This window comes from Brachycentrus maculatus, unplaced genomic scaffold (assembly GCF_059751285.1).
Source record: "Brachycentrus maculatus isolate JH-2025_06_01 unplaced genomic scaffold, ASM5975128v1 h1tg002309l, whole genome shotgun sequence".
Lineage (NCBI taxonomy): Eukaryota > Metazoa > Arthropoda > Insecta > Trichoptera > Brachycentridae > Brachycentrus > Brachycentrus maculatus.
In genome coordinates this window covers 1-13073 of record NW_028282798.1, presented here as the reverse complement: position 1 = coordinate 13073, position 13073 = coordinate 1, and the positions used below count along the sequence as shown (strand labels likewise).

Sequence of the window (13073 nt, the reverse complement as noted above, 5' to 3'; positions counted from 1 at the left end):
AATAGTACTCACTCCGGTGTGGATTGCAATCACGGCTTCATCATCAGTTGCTGGAAGATTAATAGCAGCCATTCCAGCAGCATCGACTTCAACAGACTTTCCGGTACACGTGGAACCACTCTTCACACCAGAAATGATGTCGCAGTAAGTACCAGCCGAGAGTCTAGTCTAAAATTGCATTTGCGATTAGATTTTAGATGTTGTAATAAACTTGTAAAAAGTGAAATTAAATAGTAAAAAGCAAAAAGTTTATTCTACTGTTAGAAATTAATAGATCATGAAAAAAAAAGTACTTTTACATTGTTAAAAAAAATATATTACAATAAAAATAAGAGAGATAGAAGAAGGTTTATTTGAACAGTTGTGAGGTCTTAATCTGACTAAATTTTTTAAAAACCGTTTTAACATATACCTGGAAGCTTCTAGTTAGGTCGCTAGATTCAAGATTGAAGGCAATAAATCCTTTGCTTCCTCTGTTGAAAGAGATCTGGTTATTTCCATTGTCCCACCAGTCGGTGACGGGTTCTCCAAGAACTTCATTACGGAATCCTACCATTCCAGCCATAGCCGTCCATCTATGTTCACAAACCCAATTGCTGTCGCAAGTACCATCCTGCAGAATTCAAGTATGATAATATAGAAAAATACAACGTTGCGATTACTTAGAGATTAAGTTAAAGTAACATACAGCATCAATAATTGGTGAGATGATGTTTTCATTAGCGTCCATTGGAGGCCCAACTGAAGGATTGGTGAAAGCGAAGGAACTCATGATTCTAGCCACATTAGCATAAGCGTGACCAAGCAAGAAACCAGTTGCTGCCTGAAAGTAGAAATCTGAGTTTATAATTTTTATTAAAAATTTAGAGCGCAAAAATGTAATATATCAGTGATATGTAGTAAAATTACCTTGTAACCTTTAGGTTCCTTGTACGTAAGAATATCAGGTGCGCCAACTAAATGTCCCCTCTGATGCTCGTGATTATCTACGAAGACAATACTCTCATTGGTTGGCAGAAGACCCCAGCCTTCTCCCCAATTTTTTAACAATTTTAGTGCATTCTGGCCTCTAAAACATCTACCAAGCTGAGAGCAGACCTAAGTTAATCAAATAAATTATTCCACAAATCCAAGGATTGTTTAAATTAGACATTTAGTACCGGTAACTTTGATGGTCACCGAGAGAGGTCATGAGAGCAGATATACACAGCATCAAGATTTTTTTTAAATTAAAATATATATATTTACTTAGTGTGCTTTTTTATTATGCAGTGTTTTTTTTAAATATGAAAATGAATGATTGTTTTCCCTATTTTTAGGAGTAAAATAAATATATACATAAAAAATATGCTCTTGTACGTAAATGTTGTATTTTTTAAAATCAGATTAAATAAACCTCCTGCGTTTCCTTTTTATATATCTATCTGTAATAAAATAAAAGGGTACTTCTTTATTCTCTTCAATGTAAAGATCGATTAATAAGGTGACACCAAAGGCACGCACGGGAATGCACGAAGTGAAACAGCGACCCAGGAGCTGTTAGACGAAGCGGTGACTTACAAGTCACTGTCGCCAGCAGAGACGTGCATTATATATAGGCATAAAAGCAGTGCCTACACTGGTTTACTCGCTTTCCATATACAAATACGACCAGTGCCTATTTTGCACAACCTCTCCCAACCTTACTAAAAACTGCTTACCCTGATCAAAAACTCTGTGCCCGCCACTGGTCGCCAGTATATCGGTGACTTGGAAAGTCGCTGTCAAGCTCATCTTTCGTTTAAATGTCTGAATTTGCCGAAAATAATTTTAAATTCTTACTCTGAATTCCGTTACAGCTCCAAGGGGAGAGTATTCTTCTCTCGTTACCACCTCTTCACCGAGATCAATAATTTCCTGGAAGATGTAAGGTCTGGTTTCTGGTGCAAACCCATGGTCAGTGTTCAGGTTGTTAAGGCTATCGTAGATTGCTTTCAGTGCATTAGGCCACATATATATGGCGGAATCAATTCTGTAAAATATTTAAATATTTTATACACTTTTCTTGACTGAAAAATAAAATATCAAAAACATTTTGGTTACAAATAAAGTATATTGTAGGATATAAATTAAAAAATATAATACCATTGGGAGCTGATACATGTAATATACTCAATGCTCTAATGATTGTTTCTATAATGTTGTCTGAAACAAAGAGTATTCAAAGTATCAACACGAAACAGCATAATATCCTTTTAACCATTACGTCATGAACGACCATCAAACCATAATAAATTTATTGAACTGATATAACGTATTATATTATTCATTTGTTTACCTAAATCCAGCTACACCATAGTCGACCATTTTGTTCATATATTCGATTATTTTAGTTTTTGTATATTCGGCAGTCTGATTCAAGTCCTTCAATTCTGAACTTTTAATCCTCTGGCAGTTTCGGAGCTAAAAACGGAATAATTACAATAAATTTTTGAGATCTCAACATGGACGAAGAAGAATATGGAAGTTTGGGAAGACTTCGAATAAAAGAAAAAAATAATACGAAAAATAACTCCTAAAATAGGATATAATCCAGATTTGTTAACAAGTATTTGGACACACTTAAAATGTTGTAAATTAAACAATTGCTACACGGTAGGCAGAGTAATATCTTTTGGGAATGTTGCAGAGTACGTGCCTTAGTAGGATCGCTATGGTTTCTGATGGTACAAACGGGTAGATTGAAGTCATTCTTGGTGAAAGGAACTGCTGGGTAGTCCCAGTTGGCAAAGTCTACAATGGAACCTGCAGTACCAACGTTCTTAATCGACGTTCCAGCCATGTGGTTGATGACTACATCGGGGTATATTCTGAATCAATACGATATTTGGGTTACAATAGGTTTTTCAGTATTTTTCATAAAACTGTTTGGTTTTTGTGTATGTTTTTTTTATTTACCTGACTCCAACAGCATTGCAACGTTTGACCATGTCAGAAAATTCTTCTTCGTTTCCCGACCTAGTGATCAGCTTGTATGAGATAGGTTGATACCTTTCCCTCCATGGCCTGCCCCAGGTGGTGATTCTCAAGTTTTCATTTGGAGGAGAGATCTGGAAAGAAAAAATATTTATAATTTATATTTGAAGCACTAACTTTGCTCTTTTCTATTTTATAATTAAACTGTAACTTTGTTTTAAAATCACCATAAATATTTTTGTATAATTTAATAATAATAAATATTCATAGTGAATTTAAAACAAAGTCACATTTTAATTTTGAAAAAATATATGTCTGCGGATATACATATGCCTTGAAGAGTGGCTTATGAATGTGTATTGTACCTGAACTCCACCGAATCCTTTGGGTCCCAACCAGTTCTCGCATTCTGCAGCAATATCCTTCCACTTCCACTCAAAGAGATGGACCATGGTTGTCCTCTTCTCTACAAAGTTAGGGTTATGGTAGCTCAAGGCCGACTCCAGCGTCGCCAGAAGGAGGAATGATAGGAGTAATTTCCCGATCATTATTTATTTACCTGAAATAAACATAAGTCTTTAAAAATATGCAATTTTCTACACAAAGTTCATTCTAAATAAATGTATTTACATTTTCAGAATTAGTAAAACGAATTAAAAAGTAAAAGTTATTCGATGTACTTAAAATTGAAACACTAGCTTATTTAAAAATAAACGCTCGCATAACCATCAAGTCACTCGTACCACTTATCAAGTTTTCTTTCATTTTACACGACTAGTTTCGAAAGCTACAGATGTTTTCATCTACAAGTGAATAGTTAAACAATAAATAGTATATTCTCGATTATATATATATATATATATATATATATATATATATATATATATATATATATATATATATATATATATATATATATATATATATATATATATATATATATTTATTTAATTTTTTTATTTGGAAAACCAACAAAAAACAATAACATATATGTTTGTGTCTTAATTATTGAAAAAAGCTCCAATTACAGGTTTTCGCAGAATGAAAAACCGAAAATTAAATATGTAATATATATTTTTTTAATTAAATTTTTATTGCTTTTTTATGTAGGAGAGGGAAAGGAATTGGAATAGGGAGTGGAAGTTATTATTTAAGAGAGAATATATAAATATATATATATATATATATATATATATATATATATATATATATATATATATATATATATATATATATATATATATAAATAGTAGGTTTACTATTCTTCTGGAGACGAAAACATCTGTGTGTCATCATTTATAAAGTTATTTTATAAACTATATGTGTTTGCACAATTTCATGAATTTGATATGATATCCAATACAGAAATGAAAAATAAATGAATCACTTTTACTTACTTCTTCTATGTTAGTACAAGTACCACATATTAAACCAATCGTTTGTAGTGATGGCCTCTTATAGCAAAATTAAAATAATAAAATCTACCGGCCTAAGTATCTTCATATGCAACCATAAATAAGCCATATAAACCATATAAAAAAAGTAATTTTATCTCACACAATCTATCAATGTAACTATAAAATGTGATAGGCGCGGTAACAACCATACGAATTCGAGTAATATTTTAAAAAAATTATTTAAATTATACTCGCACGTACATAAGCAGTTTTATAGAAAATAACTGAACTTGAATGTAAATGATCATTTATCAAAAAAAAATATTTGAAAAGCTAATTTTTAAGCGAAAATAATGAAAAATCACACAGTTCTATGGGTCTTTGAAATAATTTCATTAATTCAAACCCTCATTCGTACCCGATGGTGCATAGGGTACTGCATTCTATAAACGCAGAGTTATCTTGATCGTTAACACATGAAGTAAAGGTGATCGATCAGCCCTCAGCTTCAGGTACCAGTCCAGAGTAATTTTGAATAGATATAAGAGTGAATAAATTGCCTTTATTTGTTTATGCTCCTCCTGGGAATTGAACCCGGGACCTCCAGTACGGTAGCTGAGCGTGCTGACTATTACATTACGGAGGTGGATTGAATAATTAATCAATACGTAATCTCAAATGTATCAATGAAGGATTTCTAGTAAATTTACACATAGACTGCCAACTACGATCCGTTGGGATAGGCTAAGAGAATAGAACGCCACACTAGTCAGTTTTTGCAAACGATTTTCGCCACTTTTTACGTTCATGTATGACCTCATACATACCCGCCGACCATTCCGACTCCTGACCCAACCACTTTCAAGCGTTCGACATTCTTGGTCATCCCAAGCATTCCTTGGTCTACCTCCGCTCCTATTTCCAAATACATTCGCCTCAAAAATTTTGTTTTGACGTCATTTCCTCACTTATTTGTTTTGTTTGTATAAACCATCTCAACACACCTTTTTTTTATTTTTATCGATAATGCTTATCTCAGCTTTGCATTCGATATTTCACAATTTAAAGATTATCTTACGGAAATGTCAATCGTCGGAGGTGTTTCTTATCATTTATTAGCGGGAATATGGACAAAAGGGGAGAGGCTTTAGTAATCGTCATATTGTTAATTGTAAGTTTATTATTGCTAATGAATATAATTTTTTTGCAACATTTTGAGTGTGTCCAAATACTTGTTCACAAAATCTGGATTATGTCCAATTACAGGAGTTATTTTCATAATTTTAAAATAAATTATCTGGTTAAATTGTAAGCTTAAATAATAGAAATGAAAATGATATTTTCTGGCGTTTCTCATGTGTGTGATTATAATCCAGGATTCGGACCTCACATACTAATATAAGAGTTTCTGCTTAGTAAAAAGCTTCTTAACATCTCACCAATAGATGTCTCTAGTGAAGTTCTAGTGATTCAAGAACAAGGTTTCTAAATGGGTTCATTTATATGGAACTTCCAAGTATTTGAGTGGTGTGGCTGTCAATAATGGGTAGAATTGGTGAATGTTACACGTGTGTAAAGTGATCACTTAAACCAGCCTATGACGATCGTCAGCCCCTTAAATGCCCAGGCATCCATATTCTTCTTCATCTTTGATGTGGTGTCAAAAAATAAGTTTTTTTTTAACTGTCAAAGTTTGTAACTTTTCGTATAAATACGAAAATAATATTAAAACTGCTTCTAACTTCATCCTTCAACGTCTCAAGGTCAAGACTAAAATATTTGGTATAATTTATATTTGAAGCATAAACTTTTTGACTTAACATTTTTTAATTAAAATGTAACTTTGTTTTAAAATCACAACAAATATTTTATTATAACTTAATTATAACGTCTACCGGTTTCGAAGCCAACCGCTTCTTTATCAAGACTGATTAATACTTGATAAATAATTAATTAGTAGACATTATAATTATGTTATAATATAATATTTAAAGTGATTTTAAAACAAAGTTCCATTTTAAGTTTATAATATTTTATTTCATTAATTGATTCTGCAATAATTTTGTGGTAATATTCTTTTTTAGTACTGTTTTACTTAGTAAATACCGCTTTTTAATTAAATCTATTTGCACACGTGTTTAAATGATGCAAAATGTATAAAATAAATAATAGTATTTTTTACCAAGTAAAACTTGTATTAAAAATCTTTTAAATTAAGACTAAGCTTCACGTCCGGTGTTTAAACGAAAATATAACATCTAAGAGAACACAGGACTTTTCCACACAAGTATGAAGTAGGAGTTGTCAACTAACGGTTCCAGATTAATTAATTCGTAAACTATTTAAATATTTCACTAAAATCTATTTAAATAGTAAAATTTATATGAAATCCTACTTGAAACTTATACCTTATTTAAATGTTATTATTTATAATAACACTACCTATAATTATTTTTTTTAAATTGGATTTGAATGACTAATTCAATTTAAGTTCATTTTAGTTCAATTTAAGTTCAGTCAGAAAAATTAAATAAACCCATGGTTTTCAAACCCTGCTCCATAGTGTATATAACATCTCCGGTTACTGGTCAAATAAATTAAAAATTAATGAAAAGTACACCGTTCCTATTTAATTATAAAAACGGTGTTTGATAATGACGCCGTATGCACCGAAACACGTTTCATAATAATTTTTTAGAAAAAATGGTATCTATGGTATAATTTCTAATACATACGAACAATTCCCACTGAAGTATATGTAAGAAAATTAAAAAAATATTTTTACGAAATTTGTTTTTATTTTGTGTAATTGTATTTTAAACTCGCGTACAAATAAAACGCAGATTTTGTGACATCGTTTTCGTTCACATGCGGTCAAATAAGACTACACGCTAGACTATTGGTTCATAATCAGCCAAATTTACAGTTTAGCCTGAAAAAAAAATATAAATACACAAATATTTATTATACATACTTTAAGTATGACATTCATCACATGAAAAGTATTTTTTCCTGAATATCTAAGGCAACTAGTCACAACATTGTCGTGTGTGCAAATCTTTGCTCACAAATCTGGGTTTTGTCCACTAAGGAGTTAAATTACATAAATACATTTCATGAAAATCTCTGCTAAAATAAAAAAAAAACGTACGCAACTCAACCATAGATGGTGCTAAGAACTCCCATGTTAATGGAGGTTGATTGAAATACAAGAACAACTTCCGAAATTTGAGGAGTGTAGTTGTCAATCATGGGTTTAATGAAAAATATAACTTTTTCTACCTGCTACTTTTTCGGTAACATCTATGGTTGTCTTAAGTAAGTTTTATAGAGGTTAAAAAAGATACTTAATTCTACCACAATATATTAAAGTCGATTAAAGGATAAGTACAATTTTTGAACATATAAATTAGTTAGTCTGTGTTCCGAACTTTGACTTATGTGGTTGTCAATCATGTGTAGACTTGTTGAATGTTACAAGTGTGTAAAGTGATCAATTAAACCAGTCCATGACGGTCGTTTGCCCCATAAAAATACCTGCTTCATCTGCATATGTTGAGATGTCGAGAAAATAGTATTCAGCTACTTACGCCAATATGGATTGCAATGACAGCTTCGTCTCCTTCAGCTGGAAGATTGATGTCTGCCATTCCAGAAGCATCAACTGACACAGACTTTCCAGTACACGAGGAACCACTCTTAACTCCAGTGATGATGTCGCAGTACGTTCCGGCTGGCATAGCAGTCTGGAAACATGGACAAATATTGCTGAAAATAAGAGAAACCAAATTGTGGAGATTTGTAAGCAAAAACAAAATATTTTTTAAACAAATTTATGAGGCGAATGTAGTTGGAATAAGAAACAGAGGAAGATCGAGGAAAACTTGGCACAATCAGGTTTGTCAAATACTTGAAAGCGGCTGGGTCAAGAGTCGTAATAATCGTCGGGTATGTATGACGAGATGTATGAATGTAGAAGAGGCAAAGAATGTTTGCAAAGACAGAGTGTTGTGGCTTTCGATTCTCTCTGCCTACCCCTGCGGGGAAGTGGCGTGATGGTTAGTTAGTTAGTTTTTATAAGAGAAACCAAATTTTGGAGATTTGTAAGCAAAAATATGTTTTGATAGCAATGAATTCACAGACTGTTAGAAAAATACTAATGTCCATATCTTAATAGTATGAAAATAGTAAATTATACATATAATTTTATTTCAAGAGTTTAAGATAATTATTTTTTACCTTGAAACTCTTTGTGAGATCAGAAGAATCAATATTGAAGGCGATGAAACCCTTGGTACCTCTATTGAAAGAGATCTGGTTATTTCCATTGTCCCACCAGTCGGTGACGGGTTCTCCAAGAACTTCATTACGGAATCCTACCATTCCAGCGATAGCGGTCCATCTGTGTTCACACACCCAATTGCTGTCGCAAGAGCCATCCTGCAGAATTAAACGATGAAGATCCTTAGACTAACTACCAATGAAAATTGACCAGATTCTTACATACGTGTACAGTAAGTCCTCTACTTACGTGATTAATTCGTTCTAAAGGTTTTCGCGTAAGTCAAAAAATCGTGCAAGTAAAAAAAAGTGATTTTTTCTGTTTATGGTATGGAATAATGGAATAATAGACTCTGGAATGAACTACCTCTACATGTAAAAAATGCACCTTCTATCTTAACCTTCAAAAAACGCCTGAAACATCATTATCTTACCTTAGAACCCTAACTGTCCATCTCCTCCTCCCCTGACCCCTCCTCTCTTTCTTAAACTTGCTACCGAATTCTACCTATTTATCATTAGAATCCTAGAATACTTTTTTGTCTAATTGTTAATTAATTGTTTTTTAGTTTTTTGATAAAATCTATTACATCAGACAATAATATGTATTAACTTTTAAAAACGTCTGAGACATTACTATCTGTCATTAGAATCCTAACGGTCGATCAAACCTCCTCCCTCTACCTCCTTCCCTAATCTCCCTTCTTCCTTTGCCCTCCTTATTATCGTCTTTTGTTAATTTATGTTTCTTTTTAAATGTCAATTTGTAATTTATGTTTTTTTTAAATGTTCAAGTACTATCTGCCCACTGATTGCAAACGGCTATATATGGTATCAAACGTTTTGATCAATATCACTAGTCCGTCTTTGGTCGGTTGGAAGATATTGCTTTTTAGCAATAAGCCCGCCAATGTACTTTTTATTTTCTGTACATGTAGTTTAAATAAAAAATAATAAAAATAAATAATATACGCTAGTTTCAATGGATATAGTAGGTACATATATATATATATATATATATATATATATATATAAATATATTTATATATATATATATATATATATATATATATATATATATATATATATATATATATATATATATATATATATATATATATATATATATATATATATATATATATATATATATATATATATATATATATATATATATATATATATATATATATATATATATATATATATATATATATATATATTTATATATATATATATATATATATATATATATCTATATATATATATATATATATATATATATCTATATATATATATATATATATATATATATATATATATATATATATATATATATATATATATATATATATATATATATATATATATATATATATATATATATATATATATATATATATATATATATATATATATATATTTAAACAGCATTGATCTACATGCATGTTTTTAATAACATATTTTCTGTTAGGAAGCTAATATATAATCACATACGTACATAATTATTTATGTATACATGCATACATAGCTAAATTCAAGTACTTTTTCATTATTTATATTGCTCTATTTTTAGTAAGTTTCGATTTTTAGTACTGATTTTTTTTACTTAAACAGCGATCTTTTCACCTTTTTCTTATTGTTTTATAATTTTTACTTTGGTCTCCATTGAAATGGCATGTCCTCTATTATTTTTACATTTGTTTGTTATAGACGAAACTAGCATGGCGAGTTCGATTCCAGCCAAATTAATTCATGAAAGATTTATTTTCAATTAGTCTGAATGTTTGCGATGTGTTTCTCACATTTACCTTCCCTACCACAAGTATCCCATCTCCAGACAAGCCTATTAAGGCTTTGTGGGTTCATTATTATTTATATTTTTGTAAGTGGAATAAACATTTTTTTAAAATCGTGTACGTATTAATTCGCGTAAGTTAAAATCACGTAAGGAGAGGAGTGACTGTATTTTCTAGTAAATAATAACTGACTTACAGGACCAATAATTGGAGATACCGTATTTTCATTGGAGTCAATTGGTGGCCCAATTTCAGTGTTGTCGAAAGTAAAAGAACTCATGACTCTAGCAGCTTTCCCATACGCATGACCAAGCAAGAATGCTATGGCCGCCTGAAATAAGTTGCATGAGTTACTTTATACATTTTTCATAAATTAGATCGAATGATTTATAAATTACCCTCACAACACTCTCCTTATATTCATGGTTCACATTGTGTAATACCACTTTAATAAACACCAATTTGTGACTGCCGATAACGGAGTAATCATTCCATCATCATGTCATTAAAATAAAAATTATTACGGCCTGACATTTATGCAAAAATAAGAAATAATAAAAAACTGGTTATTGCGCAAAGTGAACGATGAATGATAAGGAGAGTGTTATATTACCATACCACAAAGTTAACAATGCTTTTAATAAATAAAATATAACCTTGTAGCCGTTAGGTTTCTTGTATGTGAGAATATCATCACCACCAGGTCCATGTCCCCTCTGATTATCGTGGTTATCGACGAATATAATACTTTCATTGGTTGGTAGTAGACCCCATTCAACGCCCCAGTTTTTAAGCCCTTTCAGAGCATTCCTACCCTGAAAACATCGCCCAAGCTCGGTACATACCTAAAAAGTAATTGAAGTTCGAATTGAAATTAATGAACACATCATTTATTAAAACGTAAAAACATTAACACTCTCCTCATCATTCATCATTCAACGGTGAATGATAAGGATAGTGTTATATTATCTTGCCACAAAGCTAACAATACTTTTAATTTATTTATAGGTTTGGCGTTTAATTTGTAGAACTCCATTTAATTTATGTATTAAATGTTAAGTCAAATACCAATTTTTTGAGTCTACTAAGTTGTATTTTATTGTTAAAAACACTTACAAAATAAAATTTGTGACAATTGTTTCGCCTAGTATTCTTTTGAAAATGTCATAGCTAGGCGAAACAATTTTTACAACATTTATTTTCACGTGTTTTATAAAAATAAAATACAACTCAGTAGACTCAAGAAATCAGTGTTTGGTTTAACATTTATTACATAAATACTTTTAATATACAACACGCAAAAGCTTTATTTTATGACTAACTCTGAATTCAGTTACAACAGCAATGGGAGAGTATTCTTCTCTAGTAACCACCTCTTCACCAAGATCAATAACTTCTTGAAATATGTAAGGTCTAGAACCAGATGGAAAACCATGATCTGTATTCAGGTTGTGAAGACTATCGTAGATAGCCTTTAGGTCTTTGGGCCATATGTGTTTGGCAGCGTCGATTCTGAAGAAATATTAAATAATCAATGAATAAATTAACCAATATCCGTGCATTAGTAATATTTGCAGTAGGTATACCTAAATCCAGCTACTCCATAATCGATCATTTTGTTCATGAATTCAAGAATTTTGTTTTTTGTATAATCACTGGTTTGGTTCAAATCTTTCAATGCGAGAACCTCACAATTTCGGAACTGTTAAAAATACAATTGCGTGTTATCGATAAGAAACAATCATTTAGGACAAAAAAAATAAAAATTATCCAAATTCATTCACCTCAATAGGGTCGGTGAAATTAGTGAGGGTACAGACAGGAAGGTTGAAGTCTTTTTTGGTAAAAGGAACCCCAGGATAATCCCATGTTTCGAAGTCGACGGTGGACCCGGCTGTCCCTAAGTTGTCAGCCCAAGTTCCAGTCATGTGGTTTATGACAGCATCAGGATAGATTCTGAAAAAATGACGAATTAAGAAATATTTCCTGGTAAAATAAAATGTTCACGCATTCGTGGAAACCTGGGTGTAACAGACAACAATAGTAAGGTAGAGATAAGGCAATTGAGATGACATGGGTACATGCGACTCAGAGAACTTAAATATATTGTGAACCAGGCAACCGCTACGAATCTTCTTCGAGAGACATCTAGAGAAATACCAAAAAAATCATGGATGCTACAGAAAGATGACATGATTTGAAGGCCATAGTAGACCACCTAGAGGTGACGTTGTCCGTGATAGAAGGATCAACAACCTGAGGACGAGCGAACTACAGAGACGATAAGTTGGGATGGAACTAGAAAGAAGAAGATTTTTTTTTTAAATCCTTACATAAAATTGGATTTTTTTTTAATACATACCTGACTCCAACTGCGTTACAACGCTTAACCATATCGGCGAACTCGGTTTCATTTCCTGACCTGGTGATCAGCTTGTATGAGATAGGTTGATACCTTTCCCACCACGGTCTACCACTAACTATTAAGTTCTCACTTGGTGGAGATACCTAGAAAAAGTATTTACCATCTATGTGAAGGCCTATAGTGAAATGGTAAGGAATGCAAAGCTGAGACAAGCATTATCGATAAAATTAAAAAAGGTATGTTGAGATGGTTTGGACATGTAGAACGAATGAGCGA

General features: G+C 31.5%; 1 protein-coding gene and 1 pseudogene across 1 annotated transcript; both read right to left on the bottom strand.

Moving 5' to 3' along the window:
* Window positions 1-8: 8 nt before the first annotated feature.
* LOC148298250 (alpha-amylase 1-like) lies at window positions 9-3503 on the bottom strand (the record flags this gene model as incomplete). Its single annotated transcript, XM_088277012.1, has 9 exons — window positions 3321-3503; window positions 2938-3089; window positions 2678-2849; window positions 2318-2442; window positions 1822-2011; window positions 910-1098; window positions 689-823; window positions 413-613; window positions 9-168 (listed from the first exon to the last, which is right to left on the bottom strand). Coding segments are annotated over exons 1-9 (1507 nt in total), but the record flags the coding sequence as incomplete, so codon positions are not given.
* A 4391-nt stretch (window positions 3504-7894) lies between these two features.
* On the bottom strand, window positions 7895-12940 carry LOC148298249 (alpha-amylase 1-like; annotated as a pseudogene).
* Between the last annotated feature and the right edge of the window lie 133 nt (window positions 12941-13073).